Below are 27,056 nucleotides of genomic sequence, written 5' to 3' on the forward strand. Positions count from 1 at the left end.
CATATCAGCAGCAGGGAGAAACAGTGGTGAACTAAAGGGAGCTACAATAGGAGCTGTGGGGGATAGGTAAGTATCACTTTTATTTATTTTTACTTTACCAGAATACTCCATTTAAAGACAAACTGTAGTAATGGTATTATATGGTAGTGTATTACATGCATCTTTTTTCTTTTTGTCTAATCTATTATATCTTCCCTACACAGCCTGGCTCCTTAGTGCCTTCTTCTCCTGGTAGCTGCACACAGTGTATTTGCACATCATTTCTCAACAGCATAACAAAGCTGAATATAGTGATATGTGTACCAATTTCCTGCAATAAAACATGTGAACCGGTTTGTATCATTTTTACATTATTATATGTTAATTCTTTAATAAAATACAACTCAAATTTTAAATCAACGTTTTTCACAGACCAGGAATAGCATCTAATAATTATGTCGCAGATCCTGTCTGCCACATAAGTTTTTTTCACTTTTAAATAATGATTATACACCGCTTGAGGAAAAAGAGACACCTGCTAAATTATACGTTTTTATGGTTTAGCTATTCATAGGTATGCGCTTGCGTAAAATGAACAGTTTTGTTTTATTCAATAAAATGCTGACAGTACTCCCAAATTCCAAATAAAGATATTGGGGGAGATTTATCAAAACCTGTGCAGATGAAAAGTTGTCCAGTTGCCCATAGCAACCAATCAGATCGCTTCTTTCATTTTTACCAAGGCCTCTGCAAAATGAAAGAAGTGATCTGATTGGTTGCTATGGGCAACTGTGCAACTTTTCCTCAGCACAGGTTTTGATAAATCTCTCCCATTGTCATTTAGAGTTTATTGTAGAATATATATTGTAGAAAATATCTGGTAAAAAAAAAAAAAAAAAAGACACAGGCCCACATTTATCATTGTAGGTGTAAGTGATGCATTTTTTACACCTTTTTTGTGTGTGCTGATAATGTGTAGGAGCAGCAAATTTATTAAATGTTCACCGAGCATTTGATACATTTTGTGCAGGTCACATTTTCTGAAATTTCTCTCTTCACATACACTAAAAAGCTATGCCAGGTATGGGATGGTGTAGTTTTAGAGACTTTTCTGTGGCTTTGCGCCTTTTTTGCGCCTTTTTTGCGCCTTTTTAAAAAAGGTGCCCTTCATAAATCCCTTCTATATCATGTGTATTGCCAAAATCAGTAGATCGCAACTCAAAATCAGTGGATTGCAACTCAAAATCAGCAGAAATGTGTAAACAAAAAGGCGCAAATAAACCCTGCTTGCGCCTTTTTGTGCCTCTTGTAGACACAAAAAAACTGTCTAAAGACAATGATAAATGTCGGCCACATTGTTTTCAGACCTCAGTTAATGCAAAGAAAACACATTTATATTATTTTGCAACAACAAAATACTATGTTTTAACATATGAATAGTTCAGAAATCAAGATTTTGTGGAATAACCCTAATTTTTTATTACATCTTTCATGCCTTTCATGCATGTTGGCATGCTCGCCACCAGTCTGTCACATAGCTGTTGGGCAGCTTTATGTCACTCCTGGCACAAAAATGCTTGTGATCATTCATCTTGCTTCCGATCAAACTCAAGAAATTTATAACAGGGTTTAAGTCTTGTGATTGGGCTGGCCATGACAGGGTCTTGATATGATAGTCCTCCATTCACATCTTCATAAATCTGGCTGTGTGGCATAGAGCAATGTCATGCTGGAAAAAAAAACTATTTTCAAAGTTGCAAAAGGAAGCAGGTGTTCTTCCAGGAAAACGTTGTACTTTGCTTGATTTATGTGTCCTTTACATGGACACATTTACCCAATTCCAGCTTTTCTAAAGCATTCCCAAATCATTACTGACCCTTGATCAAATTTCACAGTGGGTGCAAGATAATATGGTTTGTAGGCATTTATACTCACTGTGAAATCTTATGGAGAATTGGTGATGATTTGGAGATGTTTAAAACTATTCAAAAGAAAAGTGGCTAGTTGTATGAGGTAATCCTCACTGACAGCTGTTGATTTTAATTGTATGTTATGTTTATTATAAAACATGGTGTTCATGATTATTTATAGTAAGCTGTAATTACTTGGTAGCGTAGCGGCATACTTAAAATAACCTTCTATTTGGAATTCAAAAGTGGTTCAAGCATACTTGTCATGTTAGGTTAATTTTCAGTATAAGCTGTCCCATGTGTACATGAGAAGCAGCACTATTTCTGGCTATTTCAGGCTTCATTTCAAATTTACAAGGTTTCAAACAAAAATATGGGTTTTATGTTGAGCACTGCTGTGTTAGTGGTTGCAGAAGAACTTCAAAATGCCATAGGATACACAGGACAATAGTTTATTCGATCAAAGCTTTATTTACAACAGGGCAACGCGTTTTGGTGCAAACTAGCGCCTTCCTCAGGTCCACAATAATTACTTGAAAATTCACTGCAAGTATATCACATTGTATTAGGCTATCAATATCAATATAGCACCACTCGACACAAACCCTGTCTTTTTGTTTGAATCCTTTTATGTTTTATTTCCACACCTTCCTGAAGGCGTGGATATAGGGGTAACGAGCAGCAGACTGCACCCACCCATGCCCTAAGTCTACCACAGAGTTGTGCCTATCCCTCCGCACAACCTCTGCAGAGAGCAACCCGCATTTTTCCCCTTCATCTTCTAATTCATATTTACAGTTCACCCAGAGCTAGTGGGCTAGTAGTTCCTTCTCCCCCATCTATAGATTTGTATTGCTTGTCTTGCAGATACAGGACAAAGCTGAGCTAATTTTTCAGCTAAGTAATCCAAACCGAAAAGGTATAAAGAAAAGAAAGGTGTTGTACTCACCCATTGATGTATGTAATTTCTTTATTGTTCCAACAAAAACACGAACAAACAAAACATAAGTCCTGAGCTGGGAGATAGAGCAGCCCCGCTTGGGCTTATGTCTCATTCATTCATGTTTACATTGAAATGATAAAGAAACTAAAAACATCAACACCTTTCTTTTCTTAATATCTTGTTGGTTTGGATTGCATTTTGCTTAAGTGTTAGCACCCCTATAGATGACACATTAGCTGAGACGTAGTGGCTCATATGGAACGAGTTTAGTGGCTGTGCCCAATTGTGGTTTTGCCATGTTTGCACCTGTTCATATTGATATTCAGTAAAGAATGAGCAGCAAGATGGGGAGTGGAATGAAAATGTGAAAAAGTATTTTTGTCTAATAAGATATATGTTTCTCAAATTCCCATTCAGGCTTTTGCCCTCCTGGGACTAATTTCCCAAACTCGGGAACACTAGTTTTTTAAATTTTACTTTTATTTGGTTTATTAAAACATTACAAAATTAGTGAGAAAACAAAACTATAATTGTCAGGAATAGCCCTGCTATGCCTGTTTAGTTTGGACTGGTTTTCCCTTAAGTTTTCCCTCAGTCAAGATGGTGGATTGTGTCTCAGCTGGGTGCCATCTTACTTCCTGTCTGATATATAAACCCATCAGACCTGTTGCTCAGTGCTTGAGTATTGTGTCTGTGTTCCTGCTTGTACTGTCCTCTAGCTTGGAACTTGCTCTCGAGTCTGTTCCTCTACTTGCGGTTTATTCTGCTAACCTTTTGTATCTGCTGACGGATTATCAAGTCTCCTCCTGATACTTCGCCTTGATCTCTGCTTATATTCCTGCTACTCCTGTGCAAGTCTCCTGCATTTTGGCCTAGTCTCTGCCATTGGTCTCCAGCAGTATCCACCAGTATTGTGACAATAATGTGGATTAAAACCACAGTCATTAGGTCAGTCTGGGGTTAATACTGTACTTATTACCCTATATACTTCATATCTGGGCTGGATATATAATTCCTAAACTGGATTTCACTTATATTTAAATAGTATTTTCATTTGTATTCAGCTCTATTAAATAATAGTACTGATCCTAATGCTGCTGTTTAAAATGTAGCATACAACCACCCCCCGGCTTTATCAAGTTCAATTTTAACAACTAGGGTTCCCAGGAGGGCAAAAGCCTGAAGGGGAATTTGAGAAACTTGTAAAATATCCCGGGGTATACCCGATGGGTAATTTGGATTTATAATAAGATATATAACAACATTTCTTAATCGATGAAATTTTTATTCATATAACAATTTCTATTTAAGTATTACAAAGTTTATAAATGTTTTTCTTTTCTCTTCAGGGTGAAAAATATGAAAATATTCCAGGACAGTGTTGTGGAAAATGTGTGCAAAAATCATGCAGTGTTACAACACCCGATGGGCAAAATAAAGTACTAGAGGTATGTAACTTACTATGTAAATTGAACTCTTCTTGTGCATTAATATCCCAGAGCATCTGCACACTATTACAAACACTATTACAAAGCAAAAATGTTGTGATGTTTCAAAATAACGCATTGAACTAATTCTTTCAGTGGCAGTTGTGTCTTCTAAATGTTGTGTTACCTTTTTGCCACTGAGATCAACTACATAAGAAAAGTTGAGGCACTTAAAAGGGTTATTCACCATAAGGTGATTTTAGTACTTTCCTGCCAGAAAGTAATGGACATTCTTAGGAAGGATCCATGCTTGTCTTGGTGCTAAATGGCTGTGTTGTGAGACAACCATAATGCTGGCAATTTCTTTTTGTGAAATTGCTATTTCCGGGTGGAGTTTCCTCCCTCCAACTACAAGTCCCAGGATCCCTTGTTTGTAAGCGTCAGGTCACTTTTCCTCTTCCCGCACATCAGCCCTGCAGCCCTGTGGAGAGTGATCTCCTTCCCACCCAGGGGTCTCTTCACCCATTGAAGCAAAGACAGGTTCCCTTTGAACACCTGACTAGTGATGTAATGTTTCGGGCTGCACTGCAACCTGAGAAAAATCATATGAAACGATACTCATTTTGTATGCTGCTAAAAATAAACATTGGGGAAAAGATCACACAAGAATTGTGAGACCATCCATCAAACACAGGTACAGACACCATATTATGAACTACAGGGTGGGCCATTTATATGGATACACCTTAATAAAATTGGAATGGTTGGTGATATTAACTTCCTGTTTGTGGCACATTAGTATATGTGAGGGGGGAAACTTTTCAAGATGGGTAGTGACCGTGGTGGCCATTTTGAAGTCGGCCATTTTGAATCCAACTTTTGTTTTTTTCAATAGGAAGAGGGTCATATAACACATCAAACTTATTGGGAATTTCACAAGAAAAGCAATGATGTGCTTGGTTTTAACGTAACTTTATTCTTTCATGAGTTATTTACAAGTTTCTGACCACTTATAAAATGTGTTCAATGTGCTGCCCATTGTGTTGGATTGTCAATGCAACCCTCTTCTCCCACTCTTCACACACTGATAGCAACACCGCAGGAGAAATGCTAGCACAGGCTTCCAGTATCCATAGTTTCAGGTGCTGCACATCTCGTATCTTCACAGCATAGACAATTGTATTCAGATGACCCCAAAGATAAAAGTCTAAAGGGGTCAGATCGGGAGACTTTGGGGGCCATTCAGCTGGCCCACGACGACCAATCCACTTTCCAGGAAACTGTTCATCTAGGAACGCTCGGACCTGACACCCATAATGTGGTGGTGCACCATCATGCTGTAATGCTGTAAAAACTCAGGGAACGTGCCAGCTTCAGTGCATAAAGAGGGAAACACATCATCATGTAGCAATTTTGCATATCCAGTGGCATTGAGGTTTCCATTGGTGAAGAATGGCCCTACTATCTTTGTACCCCATATACTACACCATACCATCAATTTTTGTGTTCCAACAGTCTTGGAGGGATCTTTCCAATATGGGTTAGTGTCAGACCAATAGCGGTGGTTTTGTTTGTTAACTTCACCATTCACATAAAAGTTTGCCTTATCACTGAACAAAATCTTCTGCATAAACTGAGGGTCCTGTCCCAATTTTTGTTTTGCCCATTCTGCAAATTCAGTGCGCCGATCTGGGTCATCCTCATTTTGATGCTACAGTAGCTGGAGTTTGTAAGGGTGCCATTTGTGAGTAGCTAATATCCGCCGAAGGGATGTTCGACTAATACCACTCTCCAGTGACATGCGGCGAGTGCTACGCTGTAGGCTTTTGCTGAATGAAGCTAGGACAGCCACTGATGTTTCTTCATCATGCATCCACATTTTGGCAAATCCAACACTGAACCAATTTTACGAAACTTAGCAAGCAGTTTGCTAACTGTAGCATGGGAGATGGGTGGTCTCGTAGGGTGTCTTGCATTGAAATCTGCTGCAATGACCCGGTTACTGCGTTCACCAGACATCAACACCATTTCTATTCGCTCCTCACGTGTTAACCTTGACGACATGTCAATGGCTGAAAACAAAGAGAAACTTGTAAATAACTCATGAAAGAATAAAGTTACATTAAAACCAAGCACATCATTGTTTTTCTTGATGTGTCACAAAAGTTGGATTCAAAATGGCCGAGTTCAAAATAGCCACCATGGTCACCACCCATCTTGAAAAGTTTCCCTCCCCCCTTACATATACTAATGTGCCACAAACAGGAAGTTAATATCACCAACCATTCCCATTTTATTAAGGTGTATCCATATAAATGGCCCACCCTGTACACTAACTTTACAGCCCCTGTAGCATAGTTAAATAAAAAAAACATCCTGGAATACCTCTTTAACCCCTTCCCGCTATAGGACATATGCATACGTCCCAGCACCCAACATGTTCATGCGATGGGATGTATGCTTATGTCCTGCTGACCTCATGTCAATCACAGCCACCGCAGCCACCGGGGCCACAATCGCTTCGGTCCCGGCAGCATTAACCCCATAGATACCATGATCAATCCTGATCAAGGCATCTATGGTATTGAGAGTGCTCCCCCTGGTCACCAATGACGATTCCGCGATACGATCACGGGTCGTCTTTGGTTGCTATGGCAGCAAGAGACCAGCTGATGGCCTCCTGTCTGCTAGCTATGAAGTGTAAAAAAAAAAAAAAATTTTAATAAATGCCCCTTTCCCAAAAGCCCTGTATTAGCATGAAAAAACCCACAAATCATACATATACTAGGTATTGCCAGATCCATAATGATGTGTACTGTAAAGCTATAATGTAAATTATCCCACACAGTAAACACCTTAAAATACAACAACAAAAAAGCATAAAATTCGCCAATTTTGGTACAAATAGCAGAATAAAAAAGATCAAAAGGTAGCATATGTTGCAAAAATAATGCCAATAAAAAGTACAGATTGTCCTGCAAAAAAATAAGTCCTCACTCAATGGTGTCGGACTAAAAATAAAAGTACGGCTGTCGGAAAATAACACAAAAAAGGGAAAAATAGAATTTTGCTCAGAAAAGGTAAAAGAACATAAAAAGCTATATAAAATGGGCCATAATCACACGACCCACAGAATATAACATCACAAAGTTTTTCACAAAAAATGCTGCATGTGTCAGCAAAAATGCACCACTAATATAAAGTACAATATGTCACCAAAAAACTCTCAGAATCGCTCAGCTCGGAAAAAGCGTTCTAAAGTTATTACCATTTAAAAGGGTAGTCCCGTGGAAACCTTTTTTTATTATTATTTTTTTTAAATCAACTGGTGCCAGAAAGTTAAACAGATTTGTAAATCACTTCTATTAAAAAATCATAATCCTTCCAGTACTTTTTAGGGGTTGTATACTAAAGAGAAATCCAAAAAAGAAATGCATTTCCTCTGATGTCATGGCCACAGTGCTCTCTGCTGACCTCTGCTGTCCATTTTAGGAATGGTCTAGAGCAGGAGAAAATCCCCATAGCACACATACGCTTCACTGGACAGTTCCTAAAATGGACAGCAGAGGTCATCAGAGAGTAGACATGTGCAATTCGGTTCGTCACAAATGTCTAATTTACCGAATTTTACAGTTTTCGGGCATTCGGACCGATCCGAATGTACGAAAACATATTTTGAACATTCCCGAATAGCCACGATAATACGAATAGCAAAGTAACGAATGCATTAGTTTTTTACCGAATGCATGCGGTAAATAACGAATGCATTCGTTATCCGTAAACGAACGTAAATAATTCATTCTAATAACACAAAAATAATAAAAAAGATACAGTAGTGATGGAAACAATTGTATCTAATGAAATGTATCTTTTTATTATGAAATGTTTATTAATTTTTAAACAGGGATCAATTTATGTGAGCGGGTAAAGCACTAAAAATGTAGCCGACAATAATAAAAATGTAGTGTGTGCGTGTTTTTCACTTTTTTTTAACCATTTTTTAGCTAGTACTACTACTTCCAGCATGGAATACACTGTTCCATGATGGAAGTAGTAGTTATCTGTACTAATTGACAGATCGCCGGGGTCCCTTGCGATCCTCTTGTATAATGTATAGATGCGGTGGCAGCTCTTCTATGGTCCCCTGCACTCACGTTTATATACACATATTCATAATTCCCTCAGAGCTTTAATTGGCCAGATGGTTCCAGCCAATCACAGCTCTCTGTGACAAATAGGAATATGTGTATATATACAGCCGTGCAGGGGACCATAGGAGAGCGGCCGCCGCATCCATACATTATACAGGAGCATCACAGCGGGTGTCAGGAGTGATACCCGCAGTGATCTTTCCTTTACTACAAGTACTACTACTCCCAACATGGAGTACACTTTGCTCCATGCTGGGAGCTGTAGTACCTGTATTAATAGACAGATCGCAGCGGGTGTCAGAAGTTACACTCGCTGCGATATGTCTATTAATGCAGGTACTACAGCTCCCAGCATGGAGCAGAGTGTGCTCCATGTTGGGAGTATTAGTACTTGCAGTAAGGGACAGATCCCAGAGATGTCACTTCTCCTGACACCCACTGCGATCCTCCTGATGTGAATGTCGGGATCAGCTGTTCTCAGGGCTATAGAGCCGGGAGAACAGCTGACGCTGAGCTGTAGGTATACGTCGTATGTCTAGTGCCCAGCAAGAACTTACAGTGAGCCTGCAATGTGTATACAGTATACACATTGCTGGCTCATGTAACCCCTTGCTGAGCTGGGTGCTATGCGCAAGCCCAGCAAGGAAAGAGTTAACTTACAATGCTGGACAGTGTAGGTTAACCCTTTGGGCGGTATACACTATACACAGCTATCTATAGATAGCTGTATATAGTGTATACAGAAGACGAGGAAGTCCAGCTTACTTCCCTCGAGTACCGGGCAGGTCCGTGTAGCTCCGCCCCCTAGTAATGACATCATTAGGGGGCGGAGCTACAGACGGGAACAAGGCTAGTTAATCTGAAGCTATGTTCACATTGTCCGCTTTGTATAATGTGAACAGACCCTTCTGGCAGTGTCTAACCAGACAGGGAGACTCCAGCCAAAGGCTGTCTGGGCATGCTGAGAGTTGTAGTTTTGCACCAATTGGTGGCTCCCTGTTTGGGTAGACATTACATCATGGGTGCTCTCCCCAGCAGACAGCTCCAAAAATGTCATTTTTTTTGTGGGGTTTTTTCTTCTCGTTTCAGATCCGTGTATGCAGAGGATTGCTGCGGATTCGATGGATTACGGCGTATTATTATTTTTTCTTTTAATAAAATGGTTAACGAGGGCTGTGGGGAGTGTTTTTTAAATGAAATAATTTTTCCAATGTGTTGTGTTTTTTTTTATTTATTTTTTTTTATTGAATTTTCAGGGTTAGTAGTGGACGCTGGTGTTATTGACTGAATCCATTACTAGGCCAGGGCTTAGTGCTAGCCCCAAAAACAGCTAGCACTAACCCCCAATTGTTACCCCGGTACCCACCGCCACAGGGGTGCCGGGAAGAGCCGGTACCAACAGGCCCGGAGCGTCAAAAATGGCGCTCCTGGGCCTAGGCGGTAACAGGCTGGCGTTATTTAGGCTGGGGAGGGCCAGTAACAATGGTCCTCGCCCACCCTGGTAATGTCAGGCTGTTGCTGTTTGGTTGGTATTGTGCTGAGAATGAAAATACAGGGAACCCTATGCGTTTTTTTATTTCTTTATTTAAATAAATAAAATAAAAAACGCATTAGGTTCCCCATATTTTCATTCTCAGCACAATACCAACCAAACAGCAACAGCCTGACGTTACCAGGGTGGGCGAGGACCATTGTTACTGGCCCTCCCCAGCCTAAATAACGCCAGCCTGTTACCGCCTAGGCCCAGGACCGCCATTTTTGACACTCCGGGCCTGTTGGTACCAGCTCTTCCCGGCACCCCTGTGGCGGTGGGTACCAGGGTAATAATTGGGGGTTAGCGCTAGCTGTTTTTGGGGCTAGAACTAAGCCCTGGCCTAGTAATGGATTCAGTCAATAAGACCAGCTTCCACTGCTAAGCCTGAAAATTCAATTTAAAAAAACACAACACATTGGAAAAATTATTTTATTTTAAAAAACACTCCCCCACAGCCCTTGTTAACCATTTTATTAAAAGAAAAAAATAATATGCCGTAATCCATCGAATCCGCCGTAATCCTCTGCATACACGGATCTGAAACGAGAAGAAAAAAAACACAAAAAATTGGTTATGACATTTTTGGCTCTGTCCGCTGGGGAGAGCACCCATGATACCCAAACAGGGAGCCACCAATTGGTGCAAAACTACAACTCCCAGCATGCCCAGACAGCCTTTGGCTGTCTGGGCATGCTGGGAGTGGTAGTTTAGCAACAGCTGGAGTCTCCCTGTCTGCGTAGACATTGCCAGAAGGGTCTGTTCACATTATACAAAGCGGACAATGTGAACAGAGCTTCAGATTAACTAGCCTTGTTCCCTTCTGTAGCTCCACCCCCTAATGGCGTCATTACTAGGGGATGGAGCTACACGGACCTGCCCATACTCGAGGGAAGTAAGCTGGACTTCGTCTTCTGTATACACTATATACTGCTATCTATAGATAGCTGTATATAGTGTATACCGCCCAAAGGGTTAACCTACACTGTCCAGCAGTGTAAGTTAACTCTTTCCTTGCTGGGCTTGCGCATAGCGCCCAGCTCAGCAAGGGGTTAAGTGAGCCAGCAATGTGTATACTGTATACACATTGCAGGCTCACTGTAATTTCTTGCTGGGCACTAGATATACGATGTATACCTACGGCTCAGCGTCAGCTGTTCTCACGACTCTGTAGCCCTGAGAACAGCTGATCCCGACATTCACATAAGGACGATCGCAGCGGTGTCAGGAGGAGTGACATCCGCTGGGATCTGTCCCTAAAAAGATTTACTGAATGTACCCGAATACTGAATGTATCTGAAAAATCAAAACCGAAAATATTACCGAACCGAAAAAAATTTCCAAAGTGGAAAAATAAACGAAACGAAAATTTTTCTAGTGCTTAAGTCTAGCAGAGAGCACTGTGGTCATGACATCAGAGGAAATGCATTTCTATTTTGGATTTCTCTTTAGTATACAGCCCCTGAAAAGTGCTGGAAGGATTAAGGATTTTTAATAGAAGTGATTTACGAATCTGTTTAACTTTCTGGCACCAGTTGATTTAAAAACAATAAAAAATAGTTTTCCACGGGAGTACCCCTTTAAAGGGACACATGTCAAATGAAAAAAAAAAAGCCTGGTCATTAAGGTAAAAAAAAAAGTGTCCGTCCTCAAGGGGTTAAGGAGCCCACACTTTGGATGTGGTTAAATATTTTTTCAAATCTGACCTGTCTCACTTCATGTTGTGATAACTTTAACTTATTCTAAGGGCTCGTTCACACAAGCGGATTTACTTTCAAACTCTCCGATGTGGAGAATTCACTGCAGAGCCCATTGAAGTCAATATGGTCTGCAGTGGATTTTCAACAAACGGAAGTTCACTGCCAAAAATCTGTTGCCGACAGACCAGAGAGCCTGCCCTCTTTAAAACTTGCAGCAGGAAACACAATGCAAGTTTGAAAAATAAATCCACTCGTGTGAACGAGCCCTAACATTTTTTTTATTGATATATTGTACTTAATGTAAGTGGTAAATTTTGGCCAATACATTTTGCATCTATGTGAAAAACTCAAAAATTTGAAGTTAGCATTTTCAGAATTTCAGATTCTTTACTTGTAAGAGAAATAGTCAGGCCACATAAAGTAAACATATTGGTAATGTGAATTAATAACTAATTTATGTTGCCATCACTTGTGAAATGCCCTTTTACTTTTTAGGTTGTTATGGGACTTAGAAGTTTGGCAGGAATTTTCAAAATTAGAGAAAATTTCAAAATCAGAGATTTAAGGGGGCTGAATGTGTGAACCCCCGATAAATCACCCCATTATAAAAACTGCACCCATCAAAGTAATCAAAATGACATTTAGGAAGTGTATTAACTCTTTTGGTGTTTCATAGAAAATAAGGCAAAGTGGAATTAAAAAATTTCAATTTTTCTAGCAGACTTTGTATAATGGTCCTCGAGTGCTCCATGACTCACACACAGGCCTCAAGCATGATGGAGCACTTAGTAGATTTTGGGTCTTCCTTTTATTAAGGATATTTTGCAGAGGCCTTGGGGTCCCAAAACATTTTTGCGAGTCAAATGCATTTTTTTTTGTACCATTGTGGGGTCACTCTCTAATCTCTTTTTATTCCATTTTTTATGAGGCGATGCAATTTTTAACCTGTTGGGGACAGAGGGCATACCTGTATGCCCTCAGCCCGCTCCCAGTCTATAACACGGGTCCACGCCATGGCCCCGCGTCATAGCTAGTCGGGCTCGGCACCTAGCAACGGCTGGGACCCGTGGCTAATAGCGTGCTGCACTGATCATTAACCCTTTAGAGGCGGCATTGAAAGTTGAACGCTGCGTCTAAAGTGAAAGTAAACCATTGCCGGTTAGCTCAGGGGGCTGTTCGGGATCGCCGCAATGAAATTGCGGCATTCCGACCATCTTACAGGACAGCAGGAGGGTCCCTACCTGCCTCCTCGCTGTCCGATCGCCGAATGGCTGCATCCCGAACAGCTGTAGGACAGAGGAGAGTCCCCTTACCTGCCTCCTGGTGTTCGATCGCAGAATGACTGCTCAGTGCCTGAGATCCAGGCATGAGCAGTCAAGCGCCAGAATCATTGATCAATGGTTTCCTATGAGAAACCATTGATCAATGTAAAAGATCAGTGTGTGCAGTGTTATAGCCCCCTATGGGAGCTATAACATTGCAAAAAAAAAGTGAAAAAAGTGAATAAAGATCATTTTACCCTTCCTTAATAAAAGTTTGAATCAGCCCCCTTTTCCCATTTAAAAAAAAAACAGTGTAAATAAAAATAAAAAATTCCAAATTCCAAAATAGTGTATTTTTGGTCACTTTTTATATAATGAAAAAAATAAATAAAAAGTTATCAAAAAGTCTGATCAATACATAAATGGTACCGCTAAAAACTTCAGATCACTGTGCAAAAAATGAGTCCTCATACCATCCCATAAACAGAAAAATAAAAGTTATAGGGATCAGAAGATGACAATTTTAAACGTATACATTTTCCTGCATGTAGTTATGTTTTTTTTTCCAGAAGTATGACAAAATCAAACCTACATAAGTAGGGTATCATTTTAATCTTATGGACCTACAGAATAAAGAGAAGTAATTTTTACCGAAAAATTTACTGCGAGAAATGAAAGCCCCCAAAAGTTACAAAATGGCAATTTTTCTTCAATTTTGTCGCACAATGATTTTATTTTGTTTCGCCGTAGATTTTTGGGTAAAATAACTGATATCATTACAATATAGAATTGGTGGCAAAAAAGAAGCCATCATATAGATTTTTAGGTGTAAAAATGAAAGTGTTATGATTTTTAAAAGGTAAGGAGGAAAAAACGAAAGTGCAAACTTTACAAAAAAAAAATGTTTTTTGAGTGTCACCATAATCTGAGATCTGTAACTTTTTATTTTCACCGATGAAGCTGTGTGAAGACTTGTTTTTTTTCAGGATAAGTTGCAGTTTTCAATTGTACTATGTTGGACAGGATTACCAAAAAGCAGTGCAAGTTTATTATTTTTTTCGTTTGTTTGTTTCTTCACCGTGCAGCATAAATGACATTAAATTTGCTGGTCATTACAATTATTGGGATACTCGAATTATGTACTTTGTCATTGTTTCTTATATTTACACTATTAAAACTATTTTTGATTTAAAAAAAATCATGCTTGTGTATTGCCATTTTCTGAGAGCTATAATTTTTTCATTTTAAACCGATAATGTCGTGTGAGGGCTATTTTTCTGGGATGAGTTAAGGTTTTTAGTATTACTATTGGGACCCTGAAATCACATTGCGGGGTAATGATGGAGAACAAAGGGATCTCCCTCCCTATGTCACCGTAAACAATGCTGCAGCCCTACTTAAAGCAGTAACAAAAGGGTTAACTGTCAGGATTGGAGCACAGTTCTGCTCCTGACAGTTGCAGATGATACCTGGCAATACGTGGCAGTCGGCTCTTGCCTACGATGGAAGGTGTAAGTCCATTTGTAGCAAGTCACTGCAAAAAGGGACACACATGTACGATCATTTGCATGAAGGGGTTAATAGCTATGAGAGTCACTACAACTAGACTGTATCTACAGATACAAGACTTTTAATATAACATAATACAACTGCTAAAAGGGCCCACAATAAGTAAATCCTGCTCAGACTTTCTTGGACTATGTTCACACAGGGGAAAGTCTGTTTTTTCCACAAAAATGCCTTGCAGAAAAAACAAAATGCATATATTCTGCAGATTTGCGAACATTGCATGAAACTTGAGCAGAATTTCTGTGTTTTTTATGATACTGATTATGCTCAAGTTCAGAGTCCCATTAACTTAAATGGGGCTCTAAACGGAATTCTGCAAAACTTGAAGACTTGTCTTTAACCCCTTAAGGACGAAGCCCATTTTGACCTTAAAGGGTATTCCAGGATTTTTTTTTAATTTGACTATCCTACAGGGGCTGTAAAGTTAGTGTAGTTCATAATATAGTGTCTGTACCTTTGTGTGATGGTTTTCTCATAATTCTACACCCCAATATTTCATTTTAACAGCATACAAAATGACTGCTGTCTCAGATTTTTCCCAAGCTGCAATGCAGCCGAGACCTGGTCTAACTAGTCAGCTGATGACAGGGAGCCTGTCTGCTTCAATGGGTGGAGCGATCACTTGGTGGGAGAGAGATCAATCTGCAACTAATGCAACAGCTGTGGGCACCCTGATTGAAAACCACAGGTCTTTTAAATGGATGGAGCTCATTTATGTTTCAATGGGTGGGGTGGCTGATTTGTGGGAGGAAGGAAAATGGAATTATAGGATTATTTAGGCAAATAAGAAAACTCACACAGGAAATACCAGTTCAGAAAAAGCTAGCCACAATGTTATGGTAATCTCACAACATAGCCATTTAGCCCCAAGACAAGCGCAGATCCTTCCTAAGCATGTCCATTACTGTCTGCCAGGTACGTACTAAAATCACCTTATGGTGGATAACCCCTGGTGGATAAGAACCAGGCCAATATTCATATTTGCACTTTCATTTTTCCTCCTGCCCTTCTAAAAATCATAATGCTTTCAATTGTGCACCTACAGACCCATATAAGTACCATTGGTACTTTGTAATGACATCAATCATTTAATAACAAAATCTACCGCAAAACAAAAAAAAAATATTTGTGGGGTGAAATTGAAAAAAAAAACATGCCATTTTGTAACTTTTAGGGCTTCCGTTTCAACACAGTGCACTTTTCGATACTTTATACCCAATTTACATAGGTTTTATTTTATTTTACTACTTTAAAAATAATTATAACTACATGCACCAAAATTTGTATATTTAAAATTGTCATCTTCTGACTCCTATAACTTTATTTTACAGCATACGGGGCTAATGTATATTAGGGCTAATTTTTTGCGCCGTGATCTGCAGTTTTTACATGTACCATTTTTATTTTGATGGGATTTTTGGATCATTTTTAATAGTTTTTTTATGGTATATGAAGTGATCAAAAATGCTAATATGTACACCATCGACCGTGCGGTTTAGCTAACTGGACATTTACGCATGCGACAGTACCACATATGGTTATGTTTAATTTTCTTACATAATTTTATTTAAAAAATGGAAAAAGGGGGGTGATTTTTTTTGGGAAGGGGTTCATTCCCATTTATGAACTTATTTTTTTGTACACTTTTTTGTGTACAAATGGTGGGCTATACCATGCAATCTTTTGATTGCATACACTGTTTAATGCTTTGCCATAGCATAGCATTGATCAGTGTAAGGGTCACGGTGGGTGGATCCTGTGGGCCTGTCTGGATGATGATGTGAGCCATGCCAGGGAGCAGAGTCTAAGGTGCCGCTGGTTTTCACCAGAGCCAGCTACAAAGCAGGATGGTCTTGCTGTGGCAGGCGGCACCCAGGTCGCTACCCCTGGCACGACTTGTCCACACAGGTTTCCGGGATGTGGCGTGTCACAAAAGGAAACTGGCAAGACGAGGTCAGGGTAGCAGTAGGTCAGGGCAGGCGGCACAGGTGCAGGGTCCGGTAACGGAAAAAGGATCAGGAACACGATATCAGGAACACAGTATGCTTTCACTAGGGCACAAGGCAACAAAGATCAGTTCAGGAAACAAGGAAGGAGCTGATACTTAAAGACAAGGTACAGGTGTAGACACTTAATTAAATGAGTACTGGCCCTCTAAATGTAAGAGCTCCGGCGCATGCGTGCCCTAGGAGGTGGGGGCAGAAAGACCAGGGAGGTGAGTGACAAGCTGGGATTCGCATGCGGGCACCCGGCGTCTCGCCCCGCCTGGTGGAATATTTGTAAAAGATATTTGTAAAAATTAGGAAAAAAGCTCCTAACATGCAATTTACTTGACTACCCTGTTTACAGATGTCTCATGCTAAGAATTATTACTTAGACACTGGTGGACACCGATCTATGGAAAGGTCTGTCTCAGACTTTTCCACCAAAATAACAGAGAGCAGGCATCTGGTTAGTTATATGGGATGCTGTAGATAAACTTTATGAAAGACTGACTTTTTTTTTTTTTTTTTTTAAATCATTCGGAAAGTACCACTGCATTCAGAGACTTATCTGCATATATTGTAAAATAAATGCTGCCTTATATAGGCCTCTAGCAGTACATTAAAGCAGGGTTCACACTACGGAATGCCGACTGGAATTCAGCTTAGGAATTTTTGTAAAAATTCCGCTGCATGAAGGTTAACATGCAGGTTAATTGGTTTTCCAGTAATCCGCTGCGCAGATATTACCGTCTATGGGGACGGCAATGTCTGTGCTGTCCTAGCGTCAACTGATTCAGTCGCCGCTGCCTGCACTCGAAATCTCCAACTGGGTTTTGTCTGTCAGGAAATGACGCAGTGTTAAAAGGGAACTCCGGTAGAATTTTTTTTTTTTTTTTTAAATCAAGTGGTGCCAGAAAGATAGACAGATTTGTAATTTACTTCTGTTTAAACATTTTAACCCTTCCAGTACTTATCAGCTGTTGCATACTACAGATTTACTACAGAGAAATTTGTGAAGTTCTTTCCAGTCTGACCACAGTGCTCTCTGTTGACACCTCTGTCCGGAACTGTCCAGAGCAGGAGAGGTTTTCTATGGGGAGATGCTTCTAATATGGACAGTTCCTGACATGGACAGAGGTGTCAGCAGAGAGCACTATGGTCAGACCAAAAAGAACTACACAATTTTCTATGTAGAATACAGCAGCTGATAAGTATTGGAAAAGTTAAGATTTTTTAATAGAAGTAATTTACAAATCTGTTTGACTTTGTGGCACCAGTTGATTTTAAAACATTTGTTTTCCACATGTTTTCACCGGAGTTCCCTTTTAAACCAGCCTTAAAGTGTAGTTATTAAATCTCCCACACTTTTAGGATAATAGGTCGGCTGTGCTAATTGTGTTCCAGTTTGCATCGGTAAGGAAAGCTAACAAGTGAGCAATAGAAAACAGGTGGTATATATCAGCTTATTGTGCCTGGTTAAAATCGTGATTCAAATATTTAATTATTTTTAATGACTATGTTTATGTCTTCTTTTCAGATTGGAGAAATTTGGGCTCCAAACAGCTGCACGATTTATAAATGTACCAAGCTGGCAACTTTACAGCCATTTATTACTGTGATAACTAAAACCTGTGAATATAATAGTATAAAAGACTGCAGTACCGTAAGTAAAAAATATCAGATGTAGTTTTGCTGTATTTGGAGCTAGGGGCAAATTCTATCAAATTTCGTGGGCATAAATTTTGTTAATCTTAAAGGGGTTTTCCAACAAAACAAAAATGGTAAATACAAATGTGTACTACATACATCATATATGTCACGATGCCGGCTGGCAGGTAGTGGATCCTCTGTGCCAGAGAGGGATTGGCGTGGACCGTGCTAGTGGACCGGTTCTAAGCCACTACTGGTTTTCACCAGAGCCCGCCGCAAAGCGGGATGGTCTTGCTGCGGCGGTAGTGACCAGGTCGTATCCACTAGCAACGGCTCACCTCTCTGGCTGCTGAAGATAGGCGCGGTACAAGGGAGTAGGCAGAAGCAAGGTCGGACGTAGCAGAAGGTCGGGGCAGGCAGCAAGGATCGTAGTCAGGGGCAACGGCAGAAGGTCTGGAACACAGGCTAGGAACACACAAGGAACGCTTTCACTGGCACAATGGCAACAAGATCCGGCAAGGGAGTGCAGGGGAAGTGAGGTGATATAGGGAAGTGCACAGGTGAACACACTAATTGGAACCACTGCGCCAATCAGCGGCGCAGTGGCCCTTTAAATCGCAGAGGCCCGGCGCGCGCGCGCCCTAGGGAGCGGGGCCGCGCGCGCCGGGACAGAACAGACGGAGAGCGAGTCAGGTAGGGGAGCCGGGGTGCGCATCGCGAGCGGGCGCTACCCGCATCGCGAATCGCATCCCGGCTGGCAGCGGAATCGCAGCGCCCCGGGTCAGAGGACGTGACCGGAGCGCTGCAGCGGGGAGAGTGAAGCGAGCGCTCCGGGGAGGAGCGGGGACCCGGAGCGCTCGGCGTAACAGTACCCCCCCCCTTGGGTCTCCCCCTCTTCTTAGAGCCTGAGAACCTGAGGAGCAGACTTTTGTCTAGGATGTTGTCCTCAGGTTCCCAGGATCTCTCTTCAGGACCACAACCCTCCCAGTCCACTAAAAAAAAATTTTTCCCTCTGACCTTTTTGGCAGCTAAGATTTCTTTGACCGAGAAGATGTCCGAGGAGCCGGAAACAGGAGTGGGAGGAACAGATTTGGGAGAAAAACGGTTGAGGATGAGTGGTTTGAGAAGAGAGACGTGAAAGGCATTAGGGATACGAAGAGAAGGAGGAAGAAGAAGTTTATAAGAGACAGGATTAATTTGACACAAAATTTTGAAAGGACCAAGATAGCGTGGTCCCAACTTGTAGCTAGGGACACGGAAGCGGACATATTTAGCGGAGAGCCATACCTTGTCTCCAGGGGAAAAAACGGGAGGAGCTCTTCTTTTCTTATCCGCGAATTTCTTCATACGTGATGAAGCCTGTAAGAGAGAATTTTGGGTCTCTCTCCATATGATGGAAAGGTCACGAGAAATTTCATCCACAGCGGGCAGACCAGAGGGCAAGGGAGTAGGGAGGGGGGGAAGAGGGTGACGGCCGTACACCACGAAAAATGGGGATTTGGAGGAAGACTCAGAGACCCTGAAGTTATACGAGAATTCGGCCCATGGGAGGAGATCTGCCCAGTCATCCTGGCGGGAGGAAACAAAATGTCGCAAATAATCACCCAAGATCTGGTTAATTCTTTCTACTTGTCCATTGGACTGGGGATGATATGCAGAAGAAAAATTTAATTTAATCTTGAGTTGTTTACAGAGAGCCCTCCAGAATTTAGACACGAATTGGACGCCTCTATCCGAGACAATCTGCGTAGGCAACCCGTGAAGACGAAAAATGTGTACAAAAAATTGTTTAGCCAACTGAGGCGCAGAAGGAAGACCAGGAAGAGGGATGAAATGTGCCATTTTGGAGAATCGATCAACGACCACCCAAATAACAGTGTTGCCACGGGAAGGGGGTAAATCAGTAATAAAATCCATACCAATCAGAGACCAAGGCTGTTCGGGGACAGGCAGAGGATGAAGAAAACCAGCGGGCTTCTGGCGAGGAGTCTTATCCCGGGCACAGATAGTGCAGGCTCGCACAAAGTCCACAACATCCGTCTCCAGAGTCGGCCACCAATAGAAGCGGGAGATGAGTTGCACAGATTTCTTGATACCCGCATGACCTGCGAGATGGGAGGAGTGACCCCAATTGAGGATTCCGAGACGTTGGCGAGGAGAAACAAAGGTCTTTCCTGGAGGAGTCTGCCTGATGGAGGCAGGAGAAGTGGAGATCAGGCAGTCAGGTGGAATGATGTGTTGCGGAGAGAGTTCAACTTCTGAGGCATCCGAGGAACGAGAGAGAGCATCGGCCCTAATGTTCTTATCGGCAGGACGAAAGTGAATTTCAAAATTAAATCGGGCAAAGAACAGAGACCACCGGGCCTGGCGAGGATTCAGCCGTTGGGCAGACTGGAGGTAGGAGAGGTTCTTGTGGTCGGTGTAGATAATAACAGGAGAACTTGATCCCTCCAGCAGATGCCTCCATTCCTCAAGTGCTAATTTAATGGCTAGAAGCTCTCGATCCCCGATGGAGTAGTTCCTCTCCGCTGGAGAGAAGGTCCTAGAGAAAAAACCACAAGTGACAGCATGCCCGGAAGAATTTTTTTGTAGAAGAACAGCTCCAGCTCCCACTGAGGAGGCATCAACCTCCAATAGGAAGGGTTTGGAAGGGTCAGGTCTGGAGAGGACGGGAGCCGAAGAAAAGGCAGACTTGAGTCGTTTAAAGGCGTCTTCTGCTTGAGGAGGCCAGGACTTGGGATCAGCATTTTTTTTGGTTAAAGCCACGATAGGAGCCACAATGGTAGAAAAATGTGGAATAAATTGCCTGTAATAATTGGCGAACCCCAAAAAGCGTTGGATAGCACGGAGTCCGGAGGGGCGTGGCCAATCTAAGACGGCAGAGAGTTTGTCTGGATCCATCTGTAGTCCCTGGCCAGAGACCAAATATCCTAGAAAAGGAAGAGATTGGCATTCAAACAGACATTTCTCAATTTTGGCATAGAGTTGGTTGTCACGAAGTCTCTGAAGAACCATACGGACATGCTGGCGGTGTTCTTCTAGATTGGCAGAAAAAATTAGGATATCGTCCAGATATACAACAACACAGGAGTATAACAGATCACGAAAAATTTCATTGACAAAGTCTTGGAAGACGGCAGGGGCGTTGCACAGGCCAAAGGGCATGACCAGATACTCAAAGTGTCCATCTCTGGTGTTAAATGCCGTTTTCCACTCATCCCCCTCTCTGATGCGGATGAGGTTATAGGCGCCTCTTAAGTCCAATTTAGTAAAGAAGTGGGCACCTTGGAGGCGATCAAAGAGTTCAGAGATGAGGGGTAAGGGGTAGCGGTTCTTAACCGTGATTTTATTAAGACCGCGGTAGTCAATGCAAGGACGTAGGGAGCCATCTTTTTTGGACACAAAGAAAAATCCGGCTCCGGCAGGAGAGGAGGATTTACGGATAAAGCCCTTTTTTAGATTCTCCTGGACGTATTCGGACATGGCAAGAGTCTCTGGGGCAGAGAGAGGATAAATTCTGCCCCGGGGTGGGGTAGTGCCCGGGAGGAGGTCGATAGGGCAATCATAAGGCCTGTGAGGAGGTAGAGTCTCAGCTTGTTTTTTGCAGAAAACATCCGCGAAGTCCATATAGGCCTTAGGGAGACCGGTTACTGGAGGAACCACAGAGTTACGGCAAGGGTTACTGGGAACCGGTTTTAGACAGTTCTTGGAACAAGAGGACCCCCAACTCTTGATCTCCCCAGTGGACCAATCCAGGGTTGGGGAATGAAGTTGAAGCCAGGGAAGTCCAAGGAGAATTTCCGAGGTGCAATTGGGGAGGACCAAAAGTTCAATCCACTCATGATGAGATCCGATGCTCATAAGAAGGGGCTCCGTGCGGAAACGTATGGTACAGTCCAATCTTTCATTATTTACACAATTGATGTAGAGGGGTCTGGCGAGACTGGTCACGGGGATGTTGAACCTTTTGACGAGAGAGGCCAAAATAAAATTTCCTGCAGATCCAGAGTCCAAGAAGGCCACTGTAGAGAAGGAGAAGGCAGAGGCAGACATCCGCACAGGCACAGTAAGACGTGGAGAAGCAGAGTAGACATCAAGGACTGTCTCACCTTTGTGCGGAGTCAGCGTACGTCTTTCCAGGCGGGGAGGACGGATAGGACAATCCCTCAGGAAGTGTTCGGTACTAGCACAGTACAGGCAGAGGTTCTCCATACGGCGTCGTGTCCTCTCTTGAGGTGTCAGGCGAGACCGGTCGACCTGCATAGCCTCCACGGCGGGAGGCACAGGAACAGATTGCAGGGGACCAGAGGAGAGAGGAGCCGAGGAGAAGAAACGCCTCGTGCGAACAGAGTCCATATCTTGGCGGAGTTCCTGACGCCTTTCGGAAAAACGCATGTCAATGCGAGTGGCTAGGTGAATAAGTTCATGTAGATTAGCAGGAATTTCTCGTGCGGCCAGAACATCTTTAATGTTGCTGGATAGGCCTTTTTTGAAGGTCGCGCAGAGGGCCTCATTATTCCAGGACAATTCTGAAGCAAGAGTACGGAATTGTACGGCATACTCGCCAACGGAAGAATTACCCTGGACCAGGTTCAACAGGACAGTCTCAGCAGAAGAGGCTCGGGCAGGTTCCTCAAAGACACTTCGGATTTCCGAGAAGAAGGAGTGTACAGAGGCAGTGACGGGGTCATTGCGGTCCCAGAGCGGTGTGGCCCATGACAGGGCTTTTCCGGACAGAAGGCTGACTACGAAAGCCACCTTAGACCTTTCAGTGGGAAACAGGTCCGACATCATCTCTAGATGCAGGGAACATTGGGAAAGAAAGCCACGGCAAAACTTAGAGTCCCCATCAAATTTATCCGGCAAGGATAAGCGTATCCCAGGAGCGGCCACTCGCTGCGGAGGAGGTGCAGGAGCTGGCGGAGGAGATGACTGCTGAAGCTGTGGTAGTAACTGTTGTAGCATAACGGTCAGTTGAGACAGCTGTTGGCCTTGTTGCGCTATCTGTTGTGACTGCTGGGCGACCACCGTGGTGAGGTCAGCGACAACTGGCAGAGGAACTTCAGCGGGATCCATGGCCGGATCTACTGTCACGATGCCGGCTGGCAGGTAGTGGATCCTCTGTGCCAGAGAGGGATTGGCGTGGACCGTGCTAGTGGACCGGTTCTAAGCCACTACTGGTTTTCACCAGAGCCCGCCGCAAAGCGGGATGGTCTTGCTGCGGCGGTAGTGACCAGGTCGTATCCACTAGCAACGGCTCACCTCTCTGGCTGCTGAAGATAGGCGCGGTACAAGGGAGTAGGCAGAAGCAAGGTCGGACGTAGCAGAAGGTCGGGGCAGGCAGCAAGGATCGTAGTCAGGGGCAACGGCAGAAGGTCTGGAACACAGGCTAGGAACACACAAGGAACGCTTTCACTGGCACAATGGCAACAAGATCCGGCAAGGGAGTGCAGGGGAAGTGAGGTGATATAGGGAAGTGCACAGGTGAACACACTAATTGGAACCACTGCGCCAATCAGCGGCGCAGTGGCCCTTTAAATCGCAGAGGCCCGGCGCGCGCGCGCCCTAGGGAGCGGGGCCGCGCGCGCCGGGACAGAACAGACGGAGAGCGAGTCAGGTAGGGGAGCCGGGGTGCGCATCGCGAGCGGGCGCTACCCGCATCGCGAATCGCATCCCGGCTGGCAGCGGAATCGCAGCGCCCCGGGTCAGAGGACGTGACCGGAGCGCTGCAGCGGGGAGAGTGAAGCGAGCGCTCCGGGGAGGAGCGGGGACCCGGAGCGCTCGGCGTAACAATATAAAGGACTACAAATGTGTGTAATGATGCAGAATAACTTGCATCACTGTACTGCACTGTTCTTATCCCCATGGATTTGATCACTTCCTGTTTCCGCTTTGAACAATGGCGGTACTGTTGAAATGCAACAGAGCACACACGTCCCCACAATCCTCCTTGCTTGCATACAAAGTGGAGACTAACTGCCAAGACAAGAGAAAAGATGATGCAGCAACTCACAGTTGTGGTCAATTACTTTCTATTCTTTAGTAGTGTGGACAGTGAAGAGACACAAACCTTCTCCTGCATGCCATAGGGTGAGACGCTCCAGTGCCATGGGCAGTGAGTACAAACTGCACACAACACTAAAGCGTCTCGCCCCATGGCGTGTAGGAAAAAGTTTGTGTCTCTTCATTGTCCACACTACTATAAAATAGTAAGTAATTGACCCCAAATGTGAGTTGCCGCATCGTCCTTTCTTCTGTCTTGGATTATATAGAACTGCATTCCTTCTGAGCTCAGCACCACAGGTGGATTAGTTGCTGAACTTTAGCTCTACAAGGGCCTATGCTTAAAGGGATACTCTGGTGGAAAACTTTTTTTATTTTTTTTTTATTTTTTTTTAAATCAACTGGTGCCAGAAAATTTAACAGATTTGTAAATTAAACAAATATGTGTGCAGCTCACAACCGGTATCCGAGGATAAGTGCGGTTGATAATCTGTCCCCACCGACCAAGAAAATATATTTAATGGAAAATTTCAACCACCCCTCAAGAATACCATCCTGCCGTGTACACAGTAAATGAATGTCTAGGAAACAGTTAGTTTGAAAAAAATGCAAAGGATTTTTATTAAAACACGATAGATAAAAAAGGTAATTTTACCAAATAAAAAACATAATTAACAGAGCAATAATACATATATAATATTTTACCATTGGGCCCTAATGGTATAATGTATGAATATAGCACTGCTAGTATTGGCCGGCTGTCCGAAATAAACTGTTAATCTGACAATTAGATGTTTGAGATAGTAAAACAGTCTTTTAAGTTGTCAGACTGAGCTGTTCAAAGTCATTTAAGGGGTTAAGTGTTTCTCACCCTGTCCGCTGATCCCCGTGCTGCGACGGGCCGAAGTTGGTGCAGGATACAGTTGGTATATTGTAACCGAAAGCTTGGCTGCTGTGTATGAGTTGGAATCCGTCTGGAAGCGAGCTCTGGCGTGAGACTCCCACGTCGGAGGTCCGCGGCAGCAGCATGCGGCTGCGATGGTATCGGACCTCTGCTGAATTCATCAGACCGGAGCACTCGTGGAAATGGCAGCAGGTGGAAGCAAATCAGTGCGCAGGTAGGTGAAACTCCCAACTAGGGCAGCAGGTGTATGAACAGCTTGATTAGATTAGTGGGTCAGCTTCTGTATAAGCAGTGCGTCTCTGTGATGCTCTGTTCAGACAGAGTCTGAGACTAAATGCGTTTCAGGGTGCTCAAAACGACCCCTTCTTCAGTAGGCAAAATTGTATAAGAGAGAGTGCAAGCTATACAAGCATACACAGCAGCCAAGCTTTCGGTTACAATATACCAACTGTAACCTGCACCAACATCGGCCCGTTACAGCACGGGGACCAGCGGACAGGGTGAGAAAAACTTAACCCCTTAAATGACTTTGAATAGCTCAGTCTGACAACTTAAAAGATTGTATTACTATCTCAAACATCTAATTGCCGGATTAACAGTTTATTCCGGACAATACTACCAGTGCTATATTCATACATTATACCATTATGGCCCAATGGTAAAACATTATTTATATAAATATATATATATATATATATATATATATATATATATATATATATATATATATATATAATTATTGCTCTGTTAATTATATTTTTTATTTGGTAAAATTACCTTTTTTATCTATCGTGTTTTAATAAAAATCCTTTGCATTTTTTCAAACTAACTGTTTCCTAAACCATTCATTTACTGTGTACACGGCAGGGTGGTATTCTTGAGGGGTGGTTGAAAATTTCCTTTAAATAGATTTGTAAATTACTTCTATTATAAAATCTTAATCCTTCCAGTACTTATTAGCTGCTAAGTACTACAGAGGAATTTGTTTTCTTTTTGGAACACAGAGCTCTCTGCTGAATGACGAACACAGTGCTCTCTGCTGGCATCTCTGTCCATTTTTAGGAACTGACCAGAGCAGTATATGTATGATATGGGGATTTTCTTCTACTCTGGACAGTTCTTAAAATGGACAGAGATGTCAGCAGAGCGCACTGTGCTCGTGATGTCAGCAGAGAGCTCTGTGTTCCAAAAAGAAAACAATTTCTTCTGTTGTATTCAGCAGCTAATAAGTACTGGAAGGATTAAGATTTTTTAATAGAAGTAGTTTACAAATGTGTTTAACTTTCTGGCACCAGTTGAAAAAAAAAAAAGTTTTCAACCGGAGTACCCCTTTAAGCGCTCCAAGAGTAGAAAGGTGGCTGTCTTTCTAACAATACATAAATTTATACTTATTTATCTTAATAGGTAAAATCCCTAAAAAAAATGTTTTTTCTTCAAAATAGGGTGAAAAATATATTAAGCCATCCACCGGCCAGTGCTGTGGTAAATGTGTACAGACTCACTGTGTGATAACACTTGGTAATGGAATTGTAACTCTCCTTTTGGTAAGCTATTATACATCCCTGTCATGTTTTTTTATTAAAGAATCACCAATGTTCTTTTCCACATTCACTGAAAGTTTATATTTTGTTTTATTCTAATTTCATAATACTTCCATTGCCTAAGTCTTTAACCACGCGAGTACGCAGGGTGTACAGGAATGCCCCCAGGATGCCTGGGACTTAGCGCACAAGTAAATGTACGTCCTGTGTACAGCCGCAGCTATAAAGTAAGTGCCAGAGCTGCGCTTGCATCATAGACCGCAGGTCCTGGCTGCCACCAGCATCGAGGGATCTGCTGGTAATGGTGGACATCAGCGATCGCTCAAATGTCAGCCATTAACCCCTCAGATGCTGTAATAGAAACATATAATGTTTCAGCAGATAAGAACCATTTGGCCCATCTAATCTGCCCAATAATCTGAATCCTATCAATGGTCCCTGGCCCTATCTTATATGAAAAATGGCCTTATGCTTATCCCATGCATGTTTAAACTCCTTCAC

At 42.5% G+C, this 27,056-nt stretch overlaps 1 protein-coding gene across 1 annotated transcript in view; it reads left to right on the plus strand.

Moving 5' to 3' along the window:
- LOC130277498 (mucin-5B-like) overlaps positions 1 to 27,056 on the plus strand; it is a 139,772-nt gene that overhangs the window by 48,325 nt on the left and 64,391 nt on the right. The window contains exons 5-8 of the mRNA XM_056528173.1: positions 204 to 332; positions 4,182 to 4,280; positions 17,995 to 18,120; positions 26,457 to 26,558. Coding sequence (XP_056384148.1) covers positions 204 to 332; positions 4,182 to 4,280; positions 17,995 to 18,120; positions 26,457 to 26,558 — 456 coding nt within the window. The remainder of the gene's footprint in view (positions 1 to 203; positions 333 to 4,181; positions 4,281 to 17,994; positions 18,121 to 26,456; positions 26,559 to 27,056) is intronic.

Source organism: Hyla sarda, chromosome 6 (genome assembly GCF_029499605.1).
Source record: "Hyla sarda isolate aHylSar1 chromosome 6, aHylSar1.hap1, whole genome shotgun sequence".
In the NCBI taxonomy this organism is placed as follows: Eukaryota; Metazoa; Chordata; class Amphibia; order Anura; family Hylidae; genus Hyla; species Hyla sarda.